Source organism: Rhipicephalus microplus, chromosome 1, assembly GCF_043290135.1.
Source record: "Rhipicephalus microplus isolate Deutch F79 chromosome 1, USDA_Rmic, whole genome shotgun sequence".
Classification (NCBI taxonomy): domain Eukaryota; kingdom Metazoa; phylum Arthropoda; class Arachnida; order Ixodida; family Ixodidae; genus Rhipicephalus; species Rhipicephalus microplus.
This window is the reverse complement of record NC_134700.1, coordinates 235,031,995-235,048,260: the sequence shown is the minus strand read 5'-3', so window position 1 is coordinate 235,048,260 and position 16,266 is coordinate 235,031,995. Positions and strand designations below refer to the sequence as shown.

Genomic DNA, 16,266 nt, shown 5'->3' with positions numbered 1-16,266 from the left:
GCAGTAAATGCCGTTACTCTGTCGGTGATAAGGACCACCGGGGCGCCTACGTAGGAAGATATTTTCGACGAAGAACTTAGCTACCTTGGATGCACTGCCTTTTGGCAGGGCTTTTGTCTCGGCGTAGCGGGTGAGGTAGTCGGTAGCTACCACGATTCATTTGTTTCCGAAACCTGACGTCGGGAACGGCTTCAGTAGGTCCATACCAATCTGCTGGAAAGGTCGGCGAGGTGGTTCAATTGGCTGCAAAAGTCCCGCTGGCCTCGTCAGTTGTGTCTTGCGTCACTGAAAGTCCCAGCATGTCCTCATATAACGAGTGACGTCGGTGGGAAGACGTGGCCAATAGTACCTTTCTTGTATCCTCGCGAGCGTGCGAGAAACACCGAGGTGCCCTGCTGTCGGATCGTCGTGCAGGGCCTGCAGGAGTTCTGGTCACAGAGCTGAAGTCACCACAAGGAGGTACTTGGCTCGAAGCGGTGAACAGTTTTTCTTTTGGAGAAGACCATTTCGCAGGAAGAACGACGCAAGTGCGCGCTTGAATACCTTAGGGACTTCGGTGGTACTGCCTTCGAGGTACTCTAGTAGGGCATTAGGTTCCGGGTCGGCCCGCTGTCGTTCAGCGAAGTCGTCGGTAGTTATTGTTCCCAAGAACTAGTCGTCATCCGGGTCGGCTGGTGGTGGTTGGTCGACAGGCGCACGAGAGAGACAGTTGGTGTCGGAGTGTTTCTTGCCGGAGTTGTAAACGACGGTAATGTCATATTCTTGAAGTCTCAGGCTCTATCGTGCGAGGCGTCCTGAAGGGTCCTTCAAGGTGGCTAGCCAACACAAGGCGTGGTGGTCGCTCACAACTTTGAACGGCCTGCCGTAGAGGTAGGGGCGAAATTTCGACGTAGCCCAGATGATGGCGAGGCACTCATTTTCTGTTGTGGAATAATTGGCTTATACTTTGGGTAGCGATCGGCTGGCGTAACTAATAACCCTTTCAAGTCCGTCACCCCTCTGCACAAGAACGGCGCCATGACCTACGCTGCTTGCGTCAGTGTGTATTTCTGTCTCGGTGAATTCGTCGAAATGGGCAAGTAACGGAGGCGTCTGGAGACGATGTTTGAGCTCCTGGAAAGCATGTTCCTGCGGCGTTTCCCACTTGAACTCCACGTCGGCCTTGGTAAGGTCAATGAGAGGATCGGCGATGCGGGCGAAGTTTTTCACGAACCACCTATAATAGGCGCACGGGCCCAGAAATCGGCGCACCGCCTTCATGTAAGTGGGGGGCGCGAAGTCGGCGATGGCGGCTGTTTTCCGTGGATCCGGACGAACTCCAGACTTGCTAATAACGTGCCCCAGAAACAAGACTTCCTCGTACGCAAATCTGCACTTTTCTGGCTTCAGTGTGAGTCCGGCGTCTTGATGGCTTTAAGTACAGCTTCAAGGCACCGAAGATGCTCGTCGAAACTCGAGGTAAACACGACGACGTCGTCCAAGCCCACAAGGCAAGTCTGCGACTTCAATCATGCCAGTACTGTATGCATAACGCGTTGAAAAGTTGCAGGCGCTGAGCAAAGACCGAAGGGCATCACCTTAAACTCGAAGAGGCCGTCCGGTGTTATAAACGGCGTCTTCTTTCGGCCTCTTTCGTCGACTTCGATTTGCCAATAGCCAGTCTTGAGGTTTATTGATGAAAAGTATTTGGCGTTATGGAGCCGATCAAGTGCGTCGTCTATTCGTGGGAGAGGAGACACGTCCTCTCTTGTGATTTTGTTCAGGCGGTGATAATCGACGCAGAAACGTAGGGTCCCATCCTTTTACTTCACTAACACCATGGGGAACGCCCATGGATTCTTTATTTATTATTTATTTAATAATACTGTCAACCCTCGCTTGAGGGTCATAACAGGGAGGGAGTACAATATGAGTACAAACAGAACACCACTAAGCAATAAACACAGGAAAACAGAATGGGCAGTACTTCAACCATTACCAAAATAAGCATCAATTTCTCTGTCAAAAGTTTGCACATCGGTACTATTGATAACATGTTGGGGTAAAGAATTCCATTGTTGGACGGCTGGATGATGTCGTCCCGCAGCATCTCATCAACTTGTCTCTTCATGGCCTCACGTTCTCGCGTCGAAACCCTGTACGGACTCTGACGGAGTGGTCTGGCATTTTCTTCGGTTGTGGTGCGATGTTTCGTGATCGGGGTCTGCCGAATTTTTGATGACGATGAAAATCAATCTTCGTATTGAAGGAGCAGGTCCTTGAGCTGTTCTTGTTTATGGTTCGGAAGTCTGGGATTGACGTCGAAAGCTGTGGGAGGGGCTTGGTTCCTCTGAGCAGGTTCCGCAGAATCGGTGAAGGCGAAAGCACTGGTGGCGTCCACAATTTCTTCGATGTATGCGACCGTTGTTGCTTTGTTCACATGTTTGTACTCATTGCTGAAATTCATGAGCATAACCGTTGCTTTGCTTCCCCGCAGCTCTGCGATTCCTCTTGCGACGCAAATATTTCGGGTGACCAACAGATGCTGACTGCCTTCAACGACGCCTTCCAAGTCAGGTGATTTAGGAGCGCCGACTGAAATAATGACGCTGGAGCGAGGCGGAATGGTGACTTGTTCTTCCAGAACATTCAAGGCATGGTTTCCTGACGTCGTGCGCGGCGGTAGTGTTTCTTCTGTGGATAACGTTATCAACTTTCTTCTTGGGTTGATGACAGCCCCACGGAGGCATAAGAAGTCCATACCAAGGATGACATCTCTCGAGCAACGCTGTAAGACTACGAAGTCTGTAGGATAAATACGGCCGTTAATGGTGACTCTCGCTGTGCAGATTCCTGTAGGTGTTACGAGATGACCTCCGACTGTGTGGGTTTCAGGGCCTTCCCAAGCTGTCCTAACTTTCTTTAACTTCGTGGCGAATGACCCACTGATGACGGAATAGTCGGCTCCAGTATCGACGAGAGTGGTCACACTGTAGCCGTCGATAAGAACGTCGGGGTCGCTAGTTCGCCGTGTCGCATTACAGTTAGGGCATGGCGTCGGGTCACGGCTGCGTCGGCCTGTTCCGCTGCTTCCATGTTGCGTCGTCAGGCCACCTTCAGTAAGTGAGCTTTTGCCGTGAGGGCTTTGCCAGGTTGGCGTTGTGTTCGGAAAGCTCCGTCGCGTCGTCGTTGTCGGAGGAGGATCTTTGGTAGTTCGTCGCACATCGCACTTACATCTGGCGACAGAAGTGCGATGGGGCAGCGTTTTGGCGTGCGCGTGGAGGAGGGGCGTGGTGGCGCGCTGCAGCAGCATAGCTCATGACTTGCAGCTGAGGCTCTTGAGACTGAGGAACGCCCAGCGATTGCTGTATCTCTTGGCGTACGACGTCCGCGGTGGAGGACTCCACGTGAGGCTGTGCTGACGGAAGTAATTCTCGCAGCTCTTCTTGCACGATCGCTCGGATCATCTCACGCAAGTCAGTGGTTCCAAGCCCTTGAATGCCGGCGTAGCTTGTAGACGAGAAGCTACGGTTATATTGCCGCGTGCGCATCTCGAGCGTCTTCTCTATCGTAGATGCTTCTGAAATGAATGCGGTGACCGTCTTTGGTGGGTTTCTGATCAGCCCGGTGAAGAGTTCCTGCTTTACTGCTCGCATGAGCAGGCGGACCTTCTTCTCCTCGGGCATGTCGGAGTCAGCGTGGCGGAAAAGTTTTATCATGTCTTCCATGAATAGCGCCACGTTTTCGTTTGGCATCTGCATGTGGGTTTCGAGAAGAGCTGCGGCATTCTCCTTGCGCACCACACTTGCGAAAGTGGTGAGGAACCTGGCGCGAAAGACGTCCCACGTTGTAAGGCTTCGCTCTCGATTCTCGAACCAGGTCCGAGCAGCATCTTCTAAGGCGAAATACACATGCCGGAGCTTGTCATCGTCTGGCCAGTCATTGAAGGTGGCGGCGCGGTCGAACCTTTCGATCCAGCTTTCCGGGTCTTCCGGTGGCGAACCACGGAAAGTTGGCGGCTCTTTGGGTTGTCGGAGCAGGAGTGGTGCAGGTTTCACGGGGGCGGTCATGGTTGCAGTAGTTGATGTCGGGATCTGGGTCTGCCTGGCTGCTTCAGGAAGGGGCCCGTACTCTGGTTGTAGTCCCCTCTGCCGGCGCTTGGTCGCTGTTCAGGGTTAGCGTCCGTGTCTTCGTTGCCGCTTGGGCTGGGGTCGCGGCTTGAAGGGGGCGTCCGGAACATCAAAGAAGCAGCACCTCCACCAGATGTCACAGGGTCGTGAGGTGGCCGAAGACAGGAGACGTTGCGTTGAAATTTAACTGTTTATTTGGGCGAACCTGTGCCCGGTAAACGGAAAGTCCGATTACAGTAGCAGTCTTGGACTGATAGCGGCGAACGGAGCATCAACCGTCGATCAACTGCTCACAATCGGCGAAGGGCGTCGGCATTTATACTCTTGCCATCGAATGTTCTAGCGTTATCGCTGGCGGTGGCGTAGGTTCCAGAATAATCTGTACAGTTCGCAGAGTGGGCGTGATCTTATCGAAATTATCTACTAAACTAAAGTCCGGAAGCTTCTCGAAAACTGCAGGCACGGTTCGCGCTGAAAATTGTGTAGTGTTTTGGGGCGATAACAAAACTTGAGAAATAGAACGTGGCAATATAATGTGAATAAACCCTCTTCAAGTCCCTCTTCCTCCTGCCTCGACAACTTTATTCCGGACCTCCAGTGCCAGCAAACTCCCGTCGTAACAATATATATATATATATATATATATATATATATATATATATATATATATATATATATATGACAACTCAAGAAAGAAAGATAATCCAGAAAAAGACTCCGGGGCGCGCAGTCGAACGTGAGACCTCTGAAGCATGAGTGCGAGGCGTTAATCACTGTGTCACGAAGGAGCACCTCCTCTAATGTTCAAACGGCAAGCCATTTATATTTACCACTTACTGCGGGTGACGGGCATCTCGGGGAAAACTATCGTGTTTTCAGCATTGTCATCAATATGGCGCATTCTGCGCGCGTTGCCACATCGTCACGATGCGGCGGAGCGCGCTCCCATCTCCCACGCGTACTTTGCCCCGCGGAGAAGAAGCAGGGTGGACGCTAACACGTGCGCTTATTTCGCGGTGGGGAAAATCATACGTCATGGCTGCCTTCGGGTTTTCGCCGGAACAATTCTGTTGTAGTTACCGGACACACAAAGGTCACTGCAATCATAGCACAGTCTCCGTTTGCGAAAAGGGCGTGCTTTTCAGACACACCGTAGTAACAACTGAGCCGCTTATTTGCGTTCATCTGTACCTGCGAGCGCGTTTTGTGCGTCATTTGTGCGTGAGAAACGCTGAGCACGTTTCGATCAGCTTGCCATTCTGTGCATTACCTTTGTTGCTATTGTGTTCATTGCCTCGCCTTTGCGGCAAAGCTGTAACTTTTTAAACACTATTGCCTTTTTTGACATTGTATGATGTTGTAATGCTAAATAAGTGGCGAGCGATCGAATGACATGCAATATTTGCTGCGAAAAATCACCCGCAGGAATCCTACGCTGACGTGCTTATGCAGGCCCCGCCGTGGTGGTCTAGTGGCTAAGGCACTGCGCTGTTGGCCCACATGTCGTGGGATCAAATCCCGGCTGCAACGGCTGTATTTTCGATGGGGCCAAAAAAGCTGTAGGCCCATGTGCTCAGATTTAGGTGTGCGTTAAGGAACCCCAGGTGATCCAAATTTCCGGAGCCCTCCACTACGGCGTCTCTCATTATCATATGGTGGTTTGGGGAAGTTAAACCCCACATATCACTCAACGCACTTATGCAGTGAAGACGAGGCAAAGGCATACTTCGTAAAACTTTGTTGTCATTAAGGATAGATAGATAGATAGATAGATAGATAGATAGATAGATAGATAGATAGATAGATAGATAGATAGATAGATAGATAGATAGATAGATAGATAGATCGCGGGTGATAGTGAACACGCTGAAGTACCTCCGCAGAGTTCAGAAGCGCTTTCACCCCGACCGTGTCTCGCCAGAGTGGGTCACGCCTCTCTGTATTTAGACCTACAGGGCGTGGTGAAGGGTAGTAGGGTTGTAAGTCTACTGTTTTCACCCCAAAGTTTGAGTTGAAGCTATACCGCACTGCCACTTCGATCGCTACACTGTAGCAGCCGCGTTTGGGAAAGGAGCGAGCTACTAACTAGAAGAGCCAAAATAGGGACTATAGTTGGTTGCATAGTCTACAGTTGCAGTGCGCTGCTCCAACACATAAAAGGAACTGTGACTGCTGTTGATTCGCGCTCTCCCGTCGTATATCTCTGCGTTCTTTTCGTAGGTCCTTCTTCGTAATGAGCAGCGTGCTGCAACTGTCGAGCGGTGACTATTAGTTTGCGTTCATCCTGTGAGCTTTCCTTTTGTGCGTTCTTTGTGCCTGAGCAGCGCTCTCTAAGTTCCAAGCCGCCTGCCGTTATTCCTGTGACATTTCGATTGGTACCTATTGCATTTATTGCTTCGTCTTTGCGACGAAATTATGAATGTTTATTTTTTTATGGAGGCCCTTCGAAATCACACGGTGATTTGATGTGCAAGCAATTGACGTATTTTGGCGTAAGAAAGGGCGCTCGGCCATATTATGCCAACCGATAGAAACTATGTGAACTTCTTTGTAAAATGTGATCGGAAATCCGGCTCGAAAAATGTTGGTCAACATCCGGCCAGTGCTGCCTAGTTGGCAAAATATTGGCTAATGTTGGCCGTTGGCGGCTATGACATTTCCTGAATTCTGTTTCAGTCTAGCAAATAAATTGCCGGCCAGTTCCCTCTTATACGAGCAAGTGAAGGTCAGAAAGCAATATTATTTCATCGCATAATTACATTATTGATCTTAATGACCTAGTTAGCCGTCATGCGTGCATTACAAAGATAGCTAAAAAGCTAAGGCTGCGTCAAAGCGGGCTCATTCACAGTAAGGATCTTTGAGCGGGAAAGCCAACTGCTGTAACAACCATCGCTTTTCAGTCGACCAACTAATATTTACTTCGACTTTTTTATTACTCCCTTTACTCAACACCAAGAAATCTACGCATTTCTACAAATTGAATCATGACGAGAGGGTAAAGCTCTAGGCCCGCTAGTGCATGTAAATAAGTAGCGACGCGTTTGTACAGTATATACAATGTGTTTTTGCCGTTTTGCCGCCACTTCCGCGCCCTCAAGTCGGCGTTGCCGCTTTGCCTTTCGCGTGTGAGAGCGTTTTCACGGTCGTTTTTCATCCGTGGCAAGAAGAAAATGTGCGGTCTGGAACGCGCTTGTTTTTCAGCGTCATCATCGTCAGCGTCATCTTCATGGCGTACAGGGGATAACTTGCATGTGCTGTGCCGGACGATGGACAACAGACATACCAGACACTAAAGTGCTTCGCCTCTTAAACAAGGGGTGGTGAGTGGAGTGCCGCGCGCGAGTTCGGATAACTTCGCTACAGTGTTAACAAAGTAAATACAACTAAATATCTTCGATTCATAACAGATAATAATTAAGTTACACGTGCTAATGCAGATACAAAATGCGTGCTCCAAATTATTCTCGAGAAGTCCCGTGCTTACGCATGCGTAAACACTTCCGTATTACTACCTAACGAATATCTTATTGATATTCTGTTCCAAGTTAGACGACTTCAGAAACGTGCTGTGAGAATCATTACTCACTCCAAGTACAATGATCCTGGGAAACCTTTTTTTTTCCTTAACACTGTTGAGTCCGTTGACATGCAGTGAAAATAGCCAAATATTTTTTTTACATTATTGTCAATTACAACTACCCATTTAATGAGTCATTGTTTCGCGCACCTTTATTCATTAAGAACAAACTTTTTGTCATTCGAATATTTTAAAGACTAACGGCGAGTATGGAAAACGCCTGTTGCAATTAAATAACAATAATTTTTATTAGGGTTTAACGCCTCGAAGTTATTATATGATGATGAGAGATGCCGTAGTGGAGTGCTCCAGAAATTTCAACCACGTGGGGTTCTTTAACGTGCACCTAAATCGAAGCACATGGGTCTCTATCATTTCCACCACAATCAAAAATGAGGTGGCCACGGCCGGGATTCGATCCTTCGACCTTCGGGTCAGCAGTCGAACACCCTAATCTCTAGAACATTTCACTAGTAATAATCACTAAAATAATTACTAGAACACTTCACTAGTAAGATCTCCCCCCCCCCCCTTGTGGCTCGTATTCACAAGAACATCTGACACCTATTTTTTTTTAAGAGACGTAGAATGGGAAGTGACAGGAGTTAATCCCCTCTTCCCCTACCTCGCCCGAAGTAAACTGCCAGACTTCGAAAAAAGTTTATTCATTCAAGAGAATATATCAGTCAATCACAATGCGGGACACATCATTGGCCAAGCCGATTGACTAATGGGAAAACGCACTTACGAAAGAGAAGAGTGTTTTCCACCCCTGAAATGCTATTTATGTAGACATAAAAATGTATTCCGATTTCACTAAAGGACTACCAAAACACCATTATGTATTAATGAGTCTCTGAATGTAATGTCATGATTAGCCCAAAGACTAATTGGCATTTTCAGTAGGTACTATCAGCGTCAAATGAAACACGAACAGCGGCAAGCCTTTCGTGATGATATAGGGCATGCGCACCATCCAGTCATCACGATTGACATGCACGCGCATCCTGTTCGGTAGCTCTGCGCATAAATGCCTGCCTGTCCATCTTGATAAGTGGACGGCACACAGTATACCATTACGAAGGCTTGTCGCTGTTCATGTTTCATTTGACGCTGATAGTACATTGGTAATTTTTCTTGATTTATTGATTGACGTGTAGGTTTAACGTCCCCAAAACCACCAAATGTGTATCAGAAACACCGTAGTGGATTGATTGACTGATTTGTGGGGTTTAACGTCCCAAAACCACCATATGATTATGAGAGACGCCGTAGTGGAGGGCTCCGGAAATTTCGATCACCTGGGGCTCCTTAACGCACACCCAAATCTGAGCACACGGGCCTACAACATTTCCGCCTCCATCGGAAATGCAGCCGCGGCAGCCGGGATTCGATCCCGCAACCTGCGGTTTAGCAGCCGAGTACCTTAGCCACTAGACCACCACGGCGGGGCACACCGTAGTGGAGGGCTCCGGAAATTTCGACCACCTGGGGTTATTTGGGTAACTTTTTTAAGTTTTTTCTCTTCGTTATAACCCTTTTTTTTCTTTTGTGTGGTTATTTCAAACGCTGTATTGTTTATTTACCGGTTCCATATTCGAGATTTGGCAATATATAACTTTTTAGTTATGCTTTTCCAAGTGTCATTATTAAAATCTTACATAATGGACACAAAATAGCCTATACTTACAGGTCCGCACGGCGTTTGCGTACTCAGTGCAAATAAAAATAAAGTTCAATTCAACTTGACAATACGACCACAAAAATCTAACTCGGTCTTTAGTACACGACCGACTGTACTGGATGCTACAACTTTACGATGGTTAATATAAAAACGGCCCACCTGCCTTCTCTAGACCTTTCAAGCTTCATGCACACAGTGAGCGAGGCAGCAGGTCCCCACTACAGGATCACTCGAAGGAAAAATCAAGAGCGTGCTAATCGAGTAATAGGTGGAGCATCCGTGACGGTGTCACGGAAAGTGCCGGCAGCGTGGCGTTGATTTGTGACGGGCTAGTTGGCGGAACGGAAATAGATGACGCACTCGATAACAACAAATCACTGCGAAGCAATGCACACACGTGTCTCTGTTTGGCTCCGTAGGCACGCACCGTTCCATCAATATTTCCCCTGTATGACTAGGCAGCGACACCAAAGTATGGGTTACCGATGGCGAATTCGTAGTTCGGGACTTCAGCAACTGTTCTCGCCGCATTTGTTCACTGTCAGCGTACACCTGCTTCCAGACATCATTTGCCTGCTTTTCCAGGGCGTTGTTTTGAACGCACGATGCTAATAGCTCGTTCCATTTCCCTTTTTCCCGCATAAGTTCAATGCTACGGATAAAGATCGTAACGACGACCGTCATAACATTCGAGAACAGTGTTGTTTTGCTTGTTTCCTGCTGCGAATCCCAGTCGCAACACAACGCCTGTTTTCACCATCTGTATTCCTGCCACTAATGTATTACAACAGGAAGATTATAAAAAGTGTCTTATGAAAAAAATAAGTGACATGAAAAGGTGCACTACGTAACTAAATACATACGAGTGCATCCGAAGCATGCTGTGTGAAGCGTACTGTGTTTATCTGCATAAACTTCTTACTTTCCAGCTGTTGGCTATTATAGGCAAAGTGCTGCATGAGCAGATGACCGGACTAGTTGGTTAATGGTCGGAGAAAACAGCGCCGAGTCCACAGTTTAAATAACAGTGGTCTTCATTAAAAAGCTCCGCATCTAAAACGGAAAGACCACCAATGTCATGATCATCATCACAACATTTTCGTTCAAGTTATGGCCTACAATTTCCTGCGACGCTTTTGCTCGCGCAGCATAAGTGCCGCTTGGGATGACATTGAGTCCATGCAGCGCTAGCGCTTTGTCTTCCAAGTTACAGGCGAAGAATAATACCAAAGTAATCCGGCTTACATGCTGCAGCCAGCCACTGCAGGGGTTTCTTCGGAGGTATATGCGAAGTCGATGTCGGTTTTCTCAAGCCGCACTTTTACTTCTCCGAATGAGCCTATTCCTTCGTGGAATTTGGCAAGCGGCGAGACACTGGAGGGCGCTTCACCTGCGTTTTCAAGAAAGTACGTTGTTGAGATGACTCTACTAAAATCTGTATCAGCCTGTCGCAGGCGAAAGCTGCGTGGTTTCGAGAATCTGCGTTTAATGATTACGCGACAGAACTTTTACGCGTGAGATCGCACAGCCCCTACCTTTGGTGAGGTCAAGAATGCGCGGTTGCAGCATCGGCACCTAGTATTCAGTATCCTGAATATACACTTGAACTAAATCGTGAATAAGCATGCTGTCAAAGATCACGTTAACATTTTTGTTCAACTCGTGCCTTGCCTGAAGTAGTTCCCAACGAACATTCGCTGAGTTAAAATCTAAGATATCATTTTTTTTTTACTCTGGAAGTGTGTCATATGTTCTTGCGGTTTGAGCAAATATTCAGGAACAACATATGGTAATCCTGAGCACGATCTTAATACAAAGTTTTGACTGTAATAGGTTATCTTGATGCACAAACGCTCACGATCAGTGACTTCCGCTAAAACTATCGCTCGTATTTGAGGCTTGACAAGGGTAGCAACACTTCCACACTTTTTTGTGTGGTCCTTACGATAATACATTGTATCTCGCGGGGAAAAATAAATTATCATGTGTTCTAGTTCATAACCACGTTTCGATTGGTTCAGTAATGTGCGGGTTGTATTTGAGTAGTGTGGCTTCAATAGATTTTTTTTTTATATTGCAATGCTTCACGAGCTGATATTTAGGATTCTCAAGTTATGTTCCTTCGGTATCGTGGGATTGCAGGTATTCAAAGCTACTTGACGGGATAAATGAACTCATTTAATGATGTCAAAAGGCCTAACTCTAAACTATTTCGCAGTCGCTCAATTGAATGGTGCACAGTTACATACCACGTGATACACAATATATAATATACAACACCTATAAGATTTGAATAACCAAAGAAGCGGCTGAAATAAGTTGAGGCAAAACTGCAATTCGGTCTATTTATAACTGAATCATGTTGACGTTTTGGGGTAGGAACATGGGGAGGAATGATGAGAAAATCAAACAGGCGCCCATTTGTGTTTCACATCTTTGTGCCCTTGTGTCTGCGCAAAAACTTCAAAATGAAATCACTTGTCCGACGCCTATCGCATAGTGTGCGAACCATCACTCCTTTTTCTAGCTGAACAGCCTGAACAGCCGGTAAACTTGTTCAAATGATCTGTTAGTTGACCGACGCAAGAGGTACGATGGTATGCAACGAAATGAAACTTTATTGAGTGATATGTGGGGTTCAACGTCCCAAAACCACCATATGATTATGAGAGACACCGTAGTGGAGGGCTCCGGAAATTTAGACCACCTGGGGTTCTTTAACGTGCGCCCAAATCTGAGCACACGGGCCTACAACATCTCCGCCTCCATCAGAAATGCAGCCGCCGCAGCCGGGATTTGATCCCGCGACCTGCGGATCAGCAGACGAGTATCTTCGCCACTAGACCACCGCGGCGGGGCAACGGAATGAAAATTGTCTCTCAAAAAGAAAATATATTCGAAAATGTGGGCGCTAACTTAGTGAGCTCTCAATTTCTGCTATAAATTGAAATGAAATTAAGACCTTTTCCGTCATTATCTTTTCATTTTTACTTGGCTCAGTGGCGGCCAAATTTCATCGCAACGACTCATCCCTCACCTCCGTCCTCTCTTTCGTCAAGTGTTGAACAAAGCAAGCTCCTCAATGACTGGAAAACAAAAAAATACATGAAAGTGAAGTGATAACGTTCTTCTCGCAACTGCTTGCCATCAGTCTCCGGCTTTCAGGGCTAAAGAAAATGAGCAGTTCTTCGAATGCAACATCAAGTGCCCTTGACTGCTATCATCATCAAAAAACGTGCCTAGCTACAACCCTACGATTTTAAGGGATACTAATGAGCAAGACATTTTTTTCTCGTACTAATGAAGTTCTCTTTCGCGATACTGAAAACATCACACTTCCGGAAATAAAACTCATGATAAATAAAAAAAACGCCCAAAATAACTGCCGGAGGGCTGTGCCACCTTTTATAGTATCCGCACCATTCACCGTGACGTCACATGTTTTTACAGCGTCTATTAGGCCAACGTAGCTCCTAATCGGTAAATATGAAGCCCTTTATCCTTTTAGGGGGCCATTGAGTCAGTTTGAAAAAAAATCGTAGAGCTAATGGCGCCAAAATGCGATAAATACACTGTGAAACTTGTGACGTCACGCGTGGCTGTTTCATCGCAAAAGTTAAAATGAAAACTTGGAACTTGATTTTCTTCTTTATTGATAGCCCCAGGTGGTCGAAATTTCCGGAGCCCTCCACTACGGCGTCTCTCATAATCATATGGTGGTTGTGGGACGTGAAACCCCACATATCAATCAAATCAATGCTTTATTGATAGACCTATGATGATGATGAAATCGACGACATGAAAGTTGTAGAGTACAATTCATCTGTCTAGACCAATTCATAGTTTTAGTATGCTTTTATGAAATTACTTGAATAGTCCTACAGTCAGGAGCCCGCTTGTAGATGAACAAAGGTCCTGCATGAACAAAGTGACTGCATTTTCAATGGCGGCAAACATCTTGGTAGCCCCTGTATATACTTGGGTTTAGAAAAAAAATTTTCTCGTAATATTAAACTATAGTTTTACACTTCAAGCACCGCTGTTACCGCATGAGGACGCTTGGTCAACGAGAAACTGCGAAATACGGAGACAAGTATAACGCCGTCGACTTGAAGTTCACGCTGCTCACGTGCCAGCTTGCTTTGACGCTATGGATTTTCGCAGCGTCTGCGAGGGCTTGAGTATTGCATAAAACTGTTCTCATCGGGTTCCGACGGATCCAAAGGTTTGAAGTATAGCTGGTTTCAGAAATTTTCAATCAATCAATGTCACCAAAATACGCGCAAAGACTTCGAATAGCGCGACGTCACGCTGAAGCTCGCGTGACAAAGTTTTGACACGACAAAAAAAATGCCCGCTTACCTTCGTTCTCACATCTTATAAATAACCAATGATCGTGCAACTAACAAGAAATCCATGATAATAGAGCTCTGAAAGAATACCTTAACCGCCATAGCTGACTTAAAGGAGCACTGGCACGAAATGTTTTGATCGTGTTTTCTTTTTGTTTTTTTAGGTAGCTTGTGAGTCTTGACCCACTTATAACGGTTCGACTGCTCGCTTGCGTGAACGCGCGATGGTTATTTAAAAATGCGAAGCACTTCCTTGTGTACTGCAGGCACTATTAGTACCTATCTATCTATCTATTTATCTATCTATCTATCTATCTATCTATCATTCTATCTATCTATCTATCTATCTATCTATCTATCTATCTATCTATCTATCTATCTATACAGCCGCTTGCGTTTGGAAGCTCTCGTGATCACCCCCTTAACTTGGCGTGAACTAAAATTAGCATGGGAGAACAAGATGGTTTGATGAATATGACGCGCAGGTCAAGACATGAATAATGTCACAATCCCGTCCTCTACGTCGTCAAACACTTCCCTCAAGACATTAGCACATATCCACGGGCTGATAAGCGGGTATGTGGCACAGATGATTGACACTTGGTATCTACTCGGGAACGACGAGAACACATGTGGGCAATTTTAACACGTGAGCGTTAAGCAATACCCGACATCGGTAGCGTCGGCCCAAAGAAGGCATAGAATAAATGTCAGGGTTCCAGCTGGAATCAAAGCAAAGAATTCTGCGTGGCAATGAAACATTCTATTACAGAACTATACGCCACTTCTCGAAACTGTATACTTTTCAAATAGACGCTAATCTTCGTGAAACGTCAATAGTGATTGCAGTGCTGACTACCCAATTTTATAAGCATTACATATGTATTTCTATGATACAGCCATCATGTCGGATTAACTCGAATTGTGGATAAGTACCAAGCATTAAAGTTCACTTATGTAGCAGTGTCCAGGACCAGCAACTTCGCGAGCATCAGCGCTTCGTATCAGCCTCTGGTGTTGGTAATACGAATGTTCCAGTTGGCATCATTGCGCAAGTTCAAATAGGTCGTTATATCAACATTTGCAACTCTTCAACATTTTCAACTCTTCTGTGTATGCAACATTTGTACATACATTCAGCGTCATTTCATGACGTGTCGCTCAATAAAAAATTACAACATGGTCATCGTCCCTCCACATGCTTCGCATAACGTCGATTCTCAGATAATTGAGATCTGCCATTTTTTGTATCCTTGCGTATCGCCTAATTACCAAGTTCCACTATAACACAGCCACCCATTATATGTTAAATTCGCTCACGAGTTTCCTGGGTTTGTATAGCCATGCGACAATCACTTGTTACGAGACCATTATCCTTGGCTCCGTCAAATGGCGACCTGTTTGGCACCGGCCCTCATATAGACTGAACTCTATCGGATAACGACGGTGAGTGATGTCATAAATCTTTTTATGAGCTGCCTCTACGGGAAATTGGATTGCTCTTATTTATGTGTGCACGCATTTACGTCTAGTATGCGGTGCCATACAGACCTATACAGAGACTTTGATGAACGGCTGCAGGGAGATTCGGGGAGGCAAGCGCTTCATTGATATACGACAATGTGGCCCAACGCTCGCCGCATCCGGGCGATCCGTCGTTCGCCGTCGCTTGTGAAAAACGTACGACACGTGCCAACCGATACCATCGCTCTCTCAAGACCGGGCAAATTTCTGGCTTAAATTTTATTGGAGCAGCCTTGTGGTTCGCCACCAAAGCTAAGCGCGAACATATTCAGACGAAGGAAGGCCTGGCCAGGCGCTTGGCTGTCTCGAACTTCATCCGAAATGTTACGGTCTTGAGGGGTTACTGTCATTACTGTCATAAACTTTTTAAGCTGACTTTACTACGCCATGCAGATCTTTTACAGATAATACTGAGCACGTGTGAAGTTCTGCAAATGCTGATGTTTTATTTTAACATTAAAGGGACACTGAATGGAAGAAGTAAATCGCCTCTGAGATTTCTTGTGTTCGCAAAGATCTGGGAGCCGTATATACTTTATGTTTTAAAAACAAATAATTACACTCTAAATTTACAGTCACTGTCTAATTCTTCTTTCTTACTTCATTTTAAGTTAATTTTTGCAACAATACGTAACAGTTAAAGCTAGATTTAAGAAACAAATAAAAGAATATGGCTATATGAAGATAAACCAGAACATAAGAACTCAGCATCTACAGCTTCGATTTGAACTCGGGCTTTTCGAGCGGGAAGCGGGCATTTGACCTCTGCACTACCACGTCCGCTGGATGTAGATGCACCGTGAATGACAAACGGAGCCGTAGATGCCAAACACCAAGAGACGTTGTACAAGCTCTCGTTGTACAAGCTATCATATATTATATTACGCAATAAAAAAATTGGCCCCGTATCTGCATGTAATCTGCAAATGTCGTCGAAAGATGAAAGTCTTGCGTGTGGAGAGAGTGAACAAGACATTTATTAGGTGTTAAGCGCAAGAAAATCGGTGAATGGTATTC

At 46.1% G+C, this 16,266-nt stretch overlaps 1 protein-coding gene across 1 annotated transcript in view; it reads right to left on the bottom strand.

Moving 5' to 3' along the window:
- Positions 1–10,727, bottom strand: part of LOC119160159 (arylsulfatase J) — a 56,536-nt gene extending 45,809 nt beyond the window's left edge. Inside the window, exon 1 of the mRNA XM_037412864.2 lies at positions 10,619–10,727. Within this exon, the coding sequence (XP_037268761.2) occupies positions 10,619–10,620 (2 nt within the window). The 5' untranslated portion in view covers positions 10,621–10,727. The remainder of the gene's footprint in view (positions 1–10,618) is intronic.
- Positions 10,728–16,266: the final 5,539 nt, after the last annotated feature.